At 38.8% G+C, this 14,740-nt stretch overlaps 1 protein-coding gene across 10 annotated transcripts in view; it reads right to left on the reverse strand.

Annotated features, from left to right (window-relative positions):
• Positions 1-14,740, reverse strand: part of kirrel3b (kirre like nephrin family adhesion molecule 3b) — a 367,679-nt gene that overhangs the window by 41,956 nt on the left and 310,983 nt on the right. For all 10 annotated transcript variants that reach the window (XM_021467925.3, XM_073929721.1, XM_073929720.1 and 7 more), the window contains exons 7-9: positions 6,999-7,147; positions 5,475-5,602; positions 4,482-4,608 (exon numbers count right to left, since the gene is read on the reverse strand). In XM_021467925.3, coding sequence (XP_021323600.1) covers positions 4,482-4,608; positions 5,475-5,602; positions 6,999-7,147 — 404 coding nt within the window. The remainder of the gene's footprint in view (positions 1-4,481; positions 4,609-5,474; positions 5,603-6,998; positions 7,148-14,740) is intronic.

Genomic DNA, 14,740 nt, shown 5'->3' on the forward strand with positions numbered 1-14,740 from the left:
GCTCTAGACTATTCCTGAATTCAAATTCTTGACTATTCGTACGAATTCGAGTTCAGTCATATGAAAATGTACGATTTTAAATAAAAGGAGGGGTGGCACCCAACCCCGCCCCTAAATCCAACCGTTATTGGATGATGAGCAAATCGTACTAAATTGTATGAATTAGGTCGTACAAATTCATACAAATTAGCCACTAAATCAAGAAGTTACAAATTGCTGTGAGATTGCGTTGGAATACCATGTCCTACTTTAACTACATGCAATGCAGCACTGCAAAAGGGGTATCATTTTCGCCACCATGTCGCCATATTTAAATGTTTTAAATGTAAATGTGGATTTGGTGTGGACAGCCAAATTGCTTGTCGCTGGAATCTTGTCATGTCGTGTGTAGTTAGGACACGGTGTGATAAGAAAGATGAAAAACGATCGGCCTCATCTCCCAAATGCACCAGAACTTGAAACAATCAGCTTCATGCTACAAGAGAGCCTGTGCCACATGCTGCCACATCAAAGAGCGGCTAGGTACTCGAATCTAACACGCAACACTCGTGTGTTCACTTCCAGAAATGAGTTAGAACACAGCTTGCAGTCCTCCTGTGGCTTTTACAGCACAAGGGCTCGCTTATTGAAGAGAATCAAAAGAGTCCTACTCTTTGATACCTAAAAGACAGATCCAGGTCAAGAGGTGTTGATACATAAATAATGATTTATAATAGTTGTAAGATAGATGAGCAATTATACACAGTCTCTTCAAATCAATTAAGGCATTTCCTAATTGCCGTTATAATTTGTTGCACATTCTGGTAGATTTTGAAACCCTATTTGGACCACCTCAAGTGAATCTTTTCCTTCATTCGTTCATTTTCCTTCAGCTTCAGTCTCTATTTCAGCGGTCTCCGCCAGTGGCAGTTCTAATTTCAATGGCACCCTGGCCGAACCCCCCATACTCATCCCTAACACCCCCCCATCCCCCCCTCCCCCACCCTCAAAAATATAATGAGACATTATGTGGTTTGAACACATGTAATTGACTTAAACAAACAATTCAGATAGCATACAAACTGAAATTGTACAAATATTTCACTACATCTGAACCTATCTTGCCTCCTTTGCAGCAAGGTCTTTATTATTCATTACTTCATTATATAATTACTTCATTATATAGTTCATTAAAGTAACCAAAACCCATGGTTTTGCTTGACATAAAGCTCATATCTCCCCTACCACAAATAAATATATTTATTTATTTACTTATTTACTTTCAGTAAATATAGCAATTTATTTATATTTATGATAAAAATTATTATTATTATTATTATTATTATTATTATTATTATTATTATTATATTATTATTAACTGGAAAAAAATGTAAAGAAGACACAACTAGAGTAATATACTAAGATCACCTAAGAAATCTTTAGCATGAATATTAATTATGACAATTCTAAAGAATATGGAAAAAATGTTATATGGAATTATCTGTTGTCTTTGACCCAACACATGGCAGAGAATAATGTTATTAAGTCTTCCCTTCCTAAAATAAGATCAACGTCATATAATATCATTTTTATTTTTGTCGACTTCCAAAACTCAATGAGTTACGCCTGTTTCACACCACAAGCACAAGCAGGGCATGCGCAGAGCGAATGGAGAGCAGTAGCAAGCTGCTGCATCTTGGTCTTTTCTATCTAGTTACCTGTCTATCTGTAAATACACTTTTTTTTTTTTTTTACTTTTCATCTGCACCAAAGCCTGCGGCAACTTCCCCCTATGCTCCTACGCTGTTTTCTAAACCTGCAACTCTTTATTTTACAAATTATATAAATTCTGAAGAACTGTATGCTTCTCACACTCAGTGTCAGATGCTTTTTATTGTCATTCAATATATGTTTGGTCATTATCAATGCACTGTCACTTTAATTGAGCATGAGCAGCACGCAAAAATAGACCCAGCGTCAAAACTATCGCGGCACTCCTGCTTCGGCGACGCTCACGCCGGTATTAAAGCTCTAATCTGTTAACACGGATGCCGAAAAAACGCTGCTCACACTTGTGAAACAGGCAATACTCAGCCTGATCTCACAAGGAAACGTAAGTATTTTACGTTTTGTCAGTTTAGTGGCTAATTCGTACGAATTTGTATGAGTTCAGTCGTAAGATGTAAGATTTTAAAAAGGAGGCCGGCACCCAACCCCCTCCCTAACCCCAACCGTCATTGGGTGATGAGCAAATCGTACTAAATTGCACGAATTAGATCATAAGAATTCATACGAACAAGCCACTAAATCAAAAAGTTACAAATTGCCGTGAGATTTCGTCGCAATACTCTAAAAAGCTGTTACTCTGGTTTCACAGTGCATAAGCGGTGCATATTTTTTCATCATGTATGCAAACAACTGGGATTTACACTAAGAGCAGGAGAAGTGTATGTGAGGCGCGCAGAAATGGTTTTCTGCAATGATGCATCAGTTTGTTTTCACCAGCGTTGTTTCGGTTGCACATAGAAAATAACAAACTTTCGCTTGCAAAAGAAGGCAAATGTGAATGGCCCCTAACAGTTTTGTTGTGGGACTACCACTTTAAATTAATACACTTGCATGAAGTGAAGTTTTTGTATAAACTAATTTCGAGAGGATTACATGCTTATGATTGCTAGCGGCTGGATCCGCATTATCCAATTCACTATGCTCCAATCAGATGACTCCTAAACTACTATAAATACCCTGGATTTCATTCCACTTCTACCTTCGTTTTGAAGAGTCCCTCCTTCCAACGCTACTCCTCCTTCTTCCTAGATGGGTGACACGATGGCCCAGTGCGTAGCACTGTTGCCTTACAGCAAGAATGTCTCTGGTTCCAGGCTTTACCAAACCAGCAGACATTTCTGTGTGGAGTTTGCACTTTCTCCTCGTGCTCATGTGGGTTTCCCCCGGGTTCCCCGGTTTCCTCCCACCGTCCGAAAACATGCAAATTAAGTTAATTGACTAATGCAAATTGGCACCATAGATATGCTTCTAGTATGTAGTTATCTCCAAGAGCAATCACTTACTGTTCAGTGGTTACTACAGCAGGGGAGTTCTCGAGATCTACCTGAGCTCAAACTCCTCTCCCACCTTGCAACGGGAGGGAGCCCTGGGCTCGAGGACCTCATGAGCTCAGGGCTCTCTCCCGGGACAGCATGCCAAACAAGCTTTATAATCAATCATCAGCTAAGTGTGAACTCTTAAAGTAGATCGCATCTCAAAGCTTTTACTGGGGCAGGTTTCTTTTTATTTTTTATTTTGCACCATCTCCCCGTGCCGCCCCCAGCCAGATGTCACCCTGGGCCATCACCCATATTCCTCAGGCCTAAATTCGCCACTGGTCACCACAGCAGAATGAGCTGCCAACTATTATATATAGAACATATGTTTTTGCACAGCGGAGGCCCATCCAATCTGGTACTGGGAAACACCCATACACACTCATTCACACACACTTATACACTTATACACTACGGACAACTTATCTTATTCAAGTCACCGAATTCACGGCGAGAACATGCAAACTCCACACAGAAATGCCAACTAGCCCAGCTGGGACTCGAACCAGCAACCTTCTTACTGCCAGGCGACAGTGCCACCGTGCCGGATCTTTCATATATCGTTATAGATATTTCTACTTCAAGAAACATGACTTTATTTATCTGGGATTCCGGAAAATCCCAAACTCTTTAGGAGTCAAGAGTACATGCAAAGTAGACTTAACCGTTACTGTCCTAATAAAGAACAGAACGTACTTGATGAAGGTGGATGTCGTCTATAATTTCTGTAATTCCCGAGTTCTCTGTAGGCCTAGAATGGAATGTCTGACTTTGCATATTAATGCTATCAGTCATAACAGTTCCTTATTGATTTTCTTTCATTCCGCAGCCCCCAAACTGCATTAGTGAATCCAAACTTGCCGAGGAATCATTCAGTGCAAACACAATTGTCACTTTGGCTGAACTTCTCTTATTTTCCACTCACGTCAAAGTCGTAGCCCATGGCAAATAGGTTTTGGAGAGAAAGGAGCTTTTAAAAGACGTGCTGGATTTTGCGAATGAAAGCTGTCGTGTGGCTAATGCATGCCGCCTGAATATCAAGCGGCCGTAATGAAGTCATTTATCTGAGAGTAGCCAGTCTCCCGCTATTCTCCTGTGTTCATTAGCCTGTCGCAGCCTAAGAAACCGCTCCTCTTGCAATTCCTACTGAATATAATCAGCATTAGCCAAGAGAAACAGCAGACCCGCGAGTAAACATCAAACTTCTGTCTCGGAGTCAACATGAATGCCGAAACAGGTCTAATTCATACAGATGTCACCTGGATAATCACCTTTTTTTTTAAATTTACACACGTTCCACCTGGGGATGTTTGCAACCTTCAAACATAAAGTGACAGCCCTTATATGTGCTAGACAAACTCATTAGCCACGTATCTTGTAGAAGAGTGTCAGACGTACCGTTTACGGTGAGAGAGACTTCTTTCTCAGCCGCACCAACGCGAGGCACAACTGCACGGCACACATATTTCCCAGCATCCTCTTGCCTGACAGATTTCAGCGTCAGGATGTTTTCGTTGCTTAGCACCTGTAGTCAAAGGTCAAAGATCAAAACATTAAAAATAAGGAGTGCAAAGAGAGATGGGCAGAGTCAAAACGAATCAGGACTCTTGAATGGGCAGCTAAGCTCGGGAGAGGGCCTTCTTCTCAATTATTAAAATCCAATTTGGGCCAGATGAGGAGGGCGTGTGAACATGGGAGATGGTTGGTGATAGTTGGTGATAGGAAAAGAAATGAGAGCACTTGGTATCAGTGGGGCAGAATTTCCCCCAAGTCCGGGCCAGCATATGGATGTACCCCAAACTAAGGCACTATTGGTCTGAAAGCAGTAAGATTGCAAGGAAAATTGAAAACCCTGATGTTTGCCATCAGGGCACATCCATGAATGTAAACATGTTGTCCTTGAAAGGATGGAATTTTGTGATTCTCCTTCTGATCTTTTGATAAATAGAAGGCAATGTATTAATAGATCAAAGGAATTTTACCAAGAATATCATATCGAAGTTTGAAATTAACGGATGAAAGCCGAAATCAAAAGCTAGTGATTTTTTTTCATGTGTGATTGATCTGCTCTTTTTTGTTTTATACAAAGGGAATTTGTCTATTTTGTACTATTTTTGTAGCTGATTTGAAAAAATAACCCTAACTAGTGTAAGACAACTGTGTTTCCTACTTCTGTCACTGCCAAAAGGGATATTTTGGGTGCTGAGACTAGTAAGGGCATCCGTTTGGTGGTCCACAGTATTAAAGGTGGGACTGCTGAGCTACGCCCTCAGTTTTGCTTGAGAACATTGTGAATATGATGGTCCGCTAGGTCTAGCTTTTTGCTAGGAGGACAAATTATGTTGGATTATCAACTTGGATGGTGTCCAATAACAATGTCCAGCAACTTACCACTCCAGAGCCTCTTTTCATCCACACAATAGTTAAAGAAGGGTTTCCTGTCCAGGCACAGTTAAACACAGCATCTGATCCGAGGTCGACCTGCAACGACTGGGGTTCTGCAGCCATCCGAGGTCCAACTAGAAAGAACAGACAAGATCTTAAACTTAGCTTTCTGAAGCTTGATTTAATACAATATTGATGACATGAAATCTTTATTCAATGTATTGTGTAATTATATAGTTTATTAATCGTGTATGGCCATACACCCAAAGCGCTTCACAATTTATGAGAGGGGGTCTTTTGACACTACCACCACATGGATGATGCGACAGCAGCCACAGGACAACGGCATTCACCACACACCAGCTTTAGGGGGAGTGGTGAGACAGTGATAGAGCCAATTCGGTGGATGGGGATCATGATGGGTAAGGGCCAGTGAAGGTAACTTGGCCAGGACACGAGGGTTACACCCCTACTCTTTACGAGAAGTGTCATGGGATTTTTAATGACCACAGAGAGTCAGGACCTTGTTTTAACGTCTCATCCAAAAGACTGACAGTATAGTGTCCCCTTCACTTTACTGGGGTGTTAGGACCGTGGGTTGAGTGTCCCCTGCTGGCCTCACTTCTAACAGCAACCAAGTTTTCCCATGTGGTCTCCCATCCAGCTACTAACCAGAATCTGACCAGCCCTGCTTGGATTCAGTGAGTAACCTCTTGGGCTGCAAGGTGGTTTGGCTCAACTTTATGGAGATGCCCTGGTGGTCAATTCTGCTGGCAATCAGTCATGTTTTTGTAGAATTTAAATTCAACTTTAATTTGACATACGTAAGATTTTATAGTTAAACCATTGGTGTCCAAACCTTTTCCTGTTTGCCCACTTTTACTATAGTTAAACACAACTCTTTGTTTGTTGTAGCTGGTTGGATTTAAATGTGCAGCACGTTCTTGAGGAGCAGGATTGGGCATTCCTTAATTAAACATGCTATGCATTCCACTGAAGGAAATAATTGCCACAGTTTTTAGGTGCCATTTACAAACTGGCCACGGCAAAGACCTCCTTCGAAATAAAGAATTTCAAAGGATACAACTGATGAAAACTTTGGTCCCCATGATCCTTTGCACTGGGAGGTTGTTTGGTGTCACAATGTGTTCCATTCTGAAGGGTTCATGCCTATTCCCTACTCCCTTCAGCTGTCAGACTAGTGAGTAAACCCAATGCATTATGGCAAGAGTGCCCAACCCTGTTCCTGGAGATCTACCTTCCTGCAGAGTTCCTAGATAAAACACACTTGTCTTCAAGTGCTTCTTTTGATCCTACTTAGTTGGTTAACTTGTGTTTGATCAGGGTTGGAGCTAAACTCTGCAGGAACACGGTTGAACACCCCTGGATTAGAACATTGGTATAAGACCTTCTGAATTGAATGCAGTGATGGTCCTTTAGGAACAAGGGTCGGCAATTATAGGTTCCACACCTTGAACTATGAATAATTACCTTGATACCGTGAAATATGAACAAACAAAAAGAACTCACAGTAGACATCCACATTTCGACTGATGTTGGTGCTGCCTAGTGGGTTAGTGACTTCACAGGAAACTGGCTCCGTGAAGAACGAGTGGTCCACTATGACCTCGTAAGTGTCTCCTGACACTTCCTTTATCACACTTCCTCCTTTTGCCCACCTGTAAACAGTAGATAGAGAGGAACAATGATACATCTTTTCAGAGTAGGTTGCTAAGAAGTAGTTGGTAAGTATTTCTTGATCAGAAGGAGCCAGGATAGATGCTGTTCCTCATTTCATTTTCTCTTTGGCTTTGTGTCTTTATCAATCAGGGGTCACCACAGCAGAATGAACCACCTTAACTTATCCAGCATATGTTATACACAGTGGATGATCACTGGGAAACATCCATACACACTCATTCTCACACCATAGGATTTAGCTTACTCAATTCACCTATACCACATGTTCTTGGACTTGTGGGGGAAACCGGAGCACCGGGAGGAAACCAACACCAACACGAGGAGATCATGCAAACTCCACACAGAAATGCTCACTGACCTAGCCACTTAACCTCTGCTGCTATTTGGGGATTTCCGCCTGGATTTTGCCTACCCAAATTTAAAAGCTTCCCAAATCCACATGCAGAGGTGTAAATGCAAAAATTTGGTATCATTTTAAAGAAAATTTAAAATCAATTTTCATAAACACTATTAAAAGTGTTAAAAATAACTGTATATGTCGTCTGTGTTATAATAAACACCTAAAAAAGAGGGGCTTTTTGTATTTTTTTTATAAACTCAAATTTGAAAGTGTACCTTTTAGGTTGTGTGTGGTCTAGCGTGCTGTAATTAATTTTGGTGGTTCCTGCACATGTCTGTAATTATAGGAAAAAAGAAAAAGGTCTCTACCATAATCTATGCAAAAGTTATTGTATTCCAACTGATGAGAGGTGCTGTAAAATCCACAGAGACCGATTCATGTTTACATATTTCACTATTCTTTTGTTTGATCAAACATAATTCACTGTGTTTGGACCACATCAGACATATAAAAGCATTTCTTATGCACATCACCTCAAAAACAGAGGAGAATGGCCCTGAAGGGCACAGCATAAGGTAAGAGATGACAGCTGTCTGTGCTATCTGGGGCTGCTTATTGATCATGGATGTATTGTTTACATTTCTGCGCCATGGAAACACCACAATTCATTCAACAACTGTTTGGCATATGAATATAATTCAGTAAAAATAATGCTAGAACTGTATGAGCACCGGCAAGAGCTTTCATTTGAGCTATAACTTGTACATGTGTCATATAAAAAATATGAAAATGTACCAATGTAAAATACCTAGCTTTGGTATCCTAAATACTGTGTATTTAAGTGTAAATAACTTTTATACAGTAGAATAAAAACCAAAGTAATGCATATGTGCATAAAATATAGATTCTACACTTTCAAACGACACCACTTACGGGGGTCTGGTGCAACGCTAGCCCTTTAAATCTGAAAGCGAAAGTCGATGACGTCACAGACCCGGTACCGGGTCCGCAGAGTTTAAGTGGCTAGGCAGGGATTGAATGAGCAACCTTCTTGCTGTGAGGCATTTGTGCTATCTACTGTGCCACCGTGCTGCCCCTAGATGCTGTTCCACTACCACCAAAAGATGTTTACTTTTGGATTTAATGCTCGACTTTGTCAAAGTCCTTTTAAAGGGTCACGAAACACCAAAACACATTTTTTGAGCTGTTGATAGTCGTATATGTGTCCCACACTGCTAAAAACACTATTAGGACACCTATATTTCACTAAAAAGTGTAAATTGGTTGTTTTTGCGTTATTTCAAGCAAATTCGTACTTTCTGTTTGAAACAAATTTTTGAAGCTGCGTCACGGTCATGACATAATAGCATGTATTCCAGCGTGCAGACTGGACGTCTGTACCAGAGTGTGTCTTATTACGTCTTACAGTGTGTTGCATTAATGCATGAGTAAGGCTTGGTTCAAACCAATCAGCGCGCTCTATTGTGCAACTTCATTAATATTCATTAGTGTCATCGTGTTTACGCCACAGAGACGCCACGTTGTGTTGGCAAAACAAGCGTGAAGTGTTGCTTTTATAGTTTGCTGCCATTAAGTTTCGTTTTCATTTTCTCTCTGTGAGAGCTCAGCTGGATCACGTGTGGATTAACAGTGTACGCGACGCTCGACAACAATAACTTACGTGTCTAAGGAGGAACATTGTTTACCTGAGAGCTGTTATTATCTGCAAACGCTGAAATCCGGATTCGCTTGTAACGTTAGTCTCCTCTTCATAAAGACGCGGCTCTAGTTGCTGGTGATTGTCCTGTCTCTACAGATTTGGTAAGTGAGCGACCAGTGCTCTTTGTTTATTCAGTTTGTTCGTATCGAATTAAGTTAACTATTGCACTGAGTGCAAACATAGCACCGCATTTTGTGACCGGAATAACACACGCGGCTTTCTGACGCTACCTGCCGTGTGCATCTAAGTGCATCTAAGGAAAGTAATTTCACTCGGCGGCCATCTTTGAAACACCTCTTGGGCAGTATGCTCAGGCAGTCTGTTTGAATGGGTAAACATCAAATTCTCCAAAACTGCTTGCCAAGCTTATGATTACATATATAGAGTCACCAATCAAATTAAACATCAAGTGTGTCTTTAGTTTCATTTCTAAACGCCCGAATCACAAAGAATCTGCAGAAACTCATGTCTGGTCCAAGCCCCTCCCTCAGAGTATTGTCAGTCTAAAGCGATTAATGATTGGCTTCTGTACCAGAAGGCGGGCTTTAATCTCTATATAGTGATCAATGATTAGCTCCTGTACTAGTAGGCGGGGCTTTATTCACCATATTGACCGTTGCACTTTTCCCCATTCAAAACAATACGAGTGACATGTCTTGTTTATTCCATAGTCTTTGACTTTGTTACATCATTTTAATGATTCAAGTTACTAGATGAAACCTTGATAGTGGCGCTTAAGTTATAAATTCAAAGCTTTACTCTCAGTCTGAGGTCTAGTTTTTATCTCAAGCGATCACATTTTGTCCCCTTCTGTGGTACTGCTGTATGTATTCTAGCTCATTTGATAATGGGTGATCCACAAGTCGAGAAACACGTTAACCCTTTCTAAGCCTAACCTTTTTTCTTTAATGGAAGCGAAGGCCATCATTATGAGGCCCTGCCAGACGTATGCCATCAAAAGAAAGTAGGACCCAATTTGGAGGTTACCATGGCGATATCAGGAAGACCCGGTGTGTAATCCATCTACTTCTATCATAGTCATCAATGAGGCATGATAGCTGCCTGACTGTATGTGCTTGGAGACCCACAGAAAGAAAGAAAAACACCTTTCTGTGGCAGCCAGCGTCTCCAAGGCCGCTTTGTTTGAGGAAATTACAATGATGTTATATGACAAATCAGTGAAGTGAGATACCACTGCTTGCTTCAGCGTGTTCCTTGCCTGGATACCAAGTTAGAAATGAAGCCTGGTTAAAGAATAGTGACTAATGGATGTCAGCCCTTTTTCTGGATAGCAAAATAACACCTCAAATACTGTACCATTAGCATTGGTTTCCACCTGCAATTAGCTTGAGCTTCTTTGTGCAAATCATCAGGGATGCATTACCATTTCCATGTTCACTTGTAATTGTGTCAGATTTTAGTCGAAACTATGACTAGAAGGAGTTGTGCACATGCTTTAAACAGACCCTAAAGCAATCAGATCTTAAACCAACAAATAAATAAAGCAATTGCTTCCCAGACGGAACCATTTGTTTATGTAAACGCGAGCATACTTATTTTTTCCCATTCTGACAATGTAATGTATCTCCATGTCACTTGCTCGGTCTAGTTTGTGGTTCCGTGTTGGCAACCGTGACGGGAAACATTTGTACAAACCAAAGCCAACAGAGAATGGGTGTCACAGCCTGACACTAGGGTAAATATTTCACTAAGGGAGAATATTCAATGCCAGTTAACCCCATCGCCGTAGAGAAGCATCGCTTTACAAAGCCAGTTTTTACATCTCAGTAGCAGCCGGCGCCGGTAGAACGCTGCCAAAACTTCCCTATTCACCTGCTCTGTGGGATTGAGCGCACAATTCATTACCTCTGCAACTAACTCATGCCATCTGTGAGCCCCGATAGAGTGTCGTTTAAACGATAACAGTCTCCCTCTTGACTAAATTAAAATAAGGAGGGTGAGCGCTTGTAATTGGCCTAGCTAGTGTGCTTGAGAAGCACCGTTTCATGTTGTTAACATAAGCAGCTTAAAGCACAGTCTGCTAAATCTGCACAGACACACCTGTGCTTCCAAATATTCATATCAGGGCAGACGGCGGAGCGTGCGTCGCCTCCGTCCTCGACATAATTGCTCTGAGGATATCGAATATGTGGCGAAACTTTATATTTATGGGCAATTACTGCTGCAGTCGCCGGCTATACATCTACCAGAGCTTTCTTTCTCATCGTAGCATGTAAATTATTGTTGTTTTTTTTGAAGCAGCTGCTTTGTAATCAGATCAGAAGATTGACTACGGGATAATTCCATTTAACTTTAAATAGCTTGTTTATTACAAGAACCTCAGAGGATGATTACCGCGTTCTTTTAAGTAACTGGCTTATATCTGAACGTTAACTACGCGCATCTTTCATTACGGACTCATGCATTTCTATTCCTGTTATGATCCATCACAGCTGTGGTTTGTTATGACAAGCAACACATCTTTCCTATTAATCTAAATCTCATTTCCTCAAGTCAATATAGGGGAATGCAACTATTATGATAAAGAATATTTATGGAGCTCCGCCCCTTATGAGCCTCTTAAATCTTCCCCAGGCTTAACCAGAGCTGTAAAGCTGCATTCATGCTTGTGCGTGCGATGATTTTGAAGGGCCGTAATATCAGTTAAAGAGGCTATTTGTAAGAATTTCCGTGCAATAATGGATCAAATTTATTAGTAATGTGTGAACCTTGAAAAGTACACTCCTGTGATTATGTATACTTTCAGTAAATATAACACCAAATTATAAAAATTATACATAAGTATATTATTTTAAGTATTCTTTTCCCCAGATGGAGTAAATGGTCTTTTACTCAGAACATTCATAAAAAATAAATAAATAAATAAAATCTTAACTTTTTTTCATGTTTTTTCAACATAAATATTCATCAATTTATAATTTTATAATTTTTTGGTTTTTATTTATTTATTTACTCTCCCTTGAGTTATTATTATTATTATTATTATTATTATTATGCTTATTATTATCATCATTATTATTATTATTATTATTATTATTAATATTAGTAGTAGTAATAGTATTAATAATAATAATAATAAATGAATTTTAACAGTTGTTTTATTAATAAAACCACTTTTTGAATGTATATTTAATTATATACCATCTATAGGTTAATAGTTTATATGTATTTATTTATAATGTACTCACCCTTGACTAAATATACTACTACTACTACTACTACTACTACTAATAATAATAATAATAGAAAATTTCTAAAACCATTTTAAACATGTATGATCGATTATTTATTTATTTATTTGTTTATTTGTTTGTTTGTTTGTTTGTTTGTTTGATTATTTGTTTGTTTATAACTTACTCAACCTTGAAATATAATAATAATAATAATAATAATAATAATAATAATAAAGTAAAATAAATTCCTAACTTACTGTAATTTCTTAAACCACAGTTTATACATGAATATTCAACAATTAACCATTTATAAATAAATAGTTGATATTTATTTATTTATTTATTTGTTTATAACTTTCTCACACTTGACTTAATAACATTAATAATAATAATAATAATAATAATAATAATAATAATAATAATAATAATAATAATAAGACCAATAGCATTACTTTAGGAATTGTTACTTCCTCAAAAATAACACATTTATTTAATTTAAAAGTGACTGTTTATTTATTGTATTATATATAATATATTTGTAATTTTTATTATATATATACTATTTAAATTTTGTATATATTTTAAGTAACTTTACCTAACGTAGCTGGTTTACAACATTCTGCAGGAACTATGTGAATATAAAAAAAAAAATAAATGGAGGGAACTATCCATTTACACTTCCTCAGAGGTTTTCACTGAAAATACTACAAATAACATGCATTTAATTGTGATTAATTTTATACCTGAGAGACAAACTGCCAAAATTGAATTCCAGCATGTTTATAACTCGCTCTACTTATAATTCCAACTAGTGTTCAAACAGCCCCAAACTATGGCAATGCCCAAGCCTGCATGTTGGTTTTAAGCCCATGGGGTGGCAGACTGGGAGGTTTGGCCGGCAGGAAAAACCCAAATGGTGGGTTTGCTGTGCCAGAGCTGAAGGATTCAGAGCTGCACAAGGAAAGAGCCAAAAAACATCCGTGAGCACAGTCAGTGGCTCCGCTGGGCTTCAGCCAGGGTCTTCTGAACAGAACAAACATGACCTCCCCTCCATGTTAACCCAACTGCGTCTGGGTAAACTTCTGACAACTCCAGCACTCCTTTATTAATGTGGAGTAGGAAGGTATGGTATCAGGAGAAACAATGTTTGGCACTACTAGAGGGCAATGCTCAATGGTCCAGCAATAGTCAAATATAAATAAATAAAAATAAGGTAAAACACAACCAAACAGTACTTCTGCTCATACAGTACCATTTGCTGAATGGTAAAAGATTAGTTTTCTTGTGCTATCTGGAATATTAAAAGAATATTTATTATATAAACAACATACAGTACTTGAAAATATAATGTGCAGTATGTAAATAAATGTGATGTAATGTAATGTATGTACTTTGCAGTTAAATGAGAATATCATGTGGAAAAAAATATGGAGAATAAAAAATATTATATTATCTTATGGGGCGATGCAGTAGGTAGTGCTGTCGCCTCACAGCAAGAAGGTCGCTGGTTCAAGCCTCGGCTGGGTCAGTTGGCGTTTCTGTGTGGAGTTTGCATGTTCTCCCTGTGTTTGTGTGGGTTTCCTGGTTTCCCCCACAGTCCAAAGACATCCGGTTCAGGTTAATTGGGTAGGCTAAAGTGTCTGTAGTGTATGAGTTTAAATAAGTGTGTGTGGATGTTTCCCAGAGATGGGTTGCGGCTGGAAGGGCATCCGCTGCATAAAAATGTACTGATAAGTTGGCGGTTCATTCCGCTGTGGCGACCCCGGATTAATAAAGGGTTTAAGCCGAAAAGAAAATGAGTAAATGGATAATATCTTGTTAAATTAAATTTAAGTGATAAGATTAGGAATTAATATTGGATAGAATGTTTAGCAAATGTATACAGTATAGTGCCTCATGGTTTTGGGCAAATTATTAGAAGAAAAGATTTGTAAAGATTTTGCATACTTTTCATAGGCTTCTATACAATTATTAGGCGTTATATACAATGGCAAGTATCATTTAGGCAAAATATCAAAAGAGCACAACAAAAGCCTTTATTTATAATTAAACAACAGTTCTTGAATCTGATTGGCTGATAACCGTGCAATATTTCAGTAAAAACAGCACTTGATATAGCCTCCTCACACTTCTGTATTATTCCACCCTCATAGAGCGACAGCATATCAGTTACTCACTACAGTTTAACAAATATTGCAGCTGTTGGACAACATAATGTACTTTTGAGGCTTTTTAAGGTGAGAGTGTAGTTGTTTAGATTGCAGCTATGCAGTTTATTTTTGAGGTTAGTGCTTATTTTAAATATTTATTATTTTGG

The sequence above is a fragment of the Danio rerio genome, chromosome 18 (genome assembly GCF_049306965.1).
Source record: "Danio rerio strain Tuebingen ecotype United States chromosome 18, GRCz12tu, whole genome shotgun sequence".
Taxonomy (NCBI): Eukaryota; Metazoa; Chordata; class Actinopteri; order Cypriniformes; family Danionidae; genus Danio; species Danio rerio.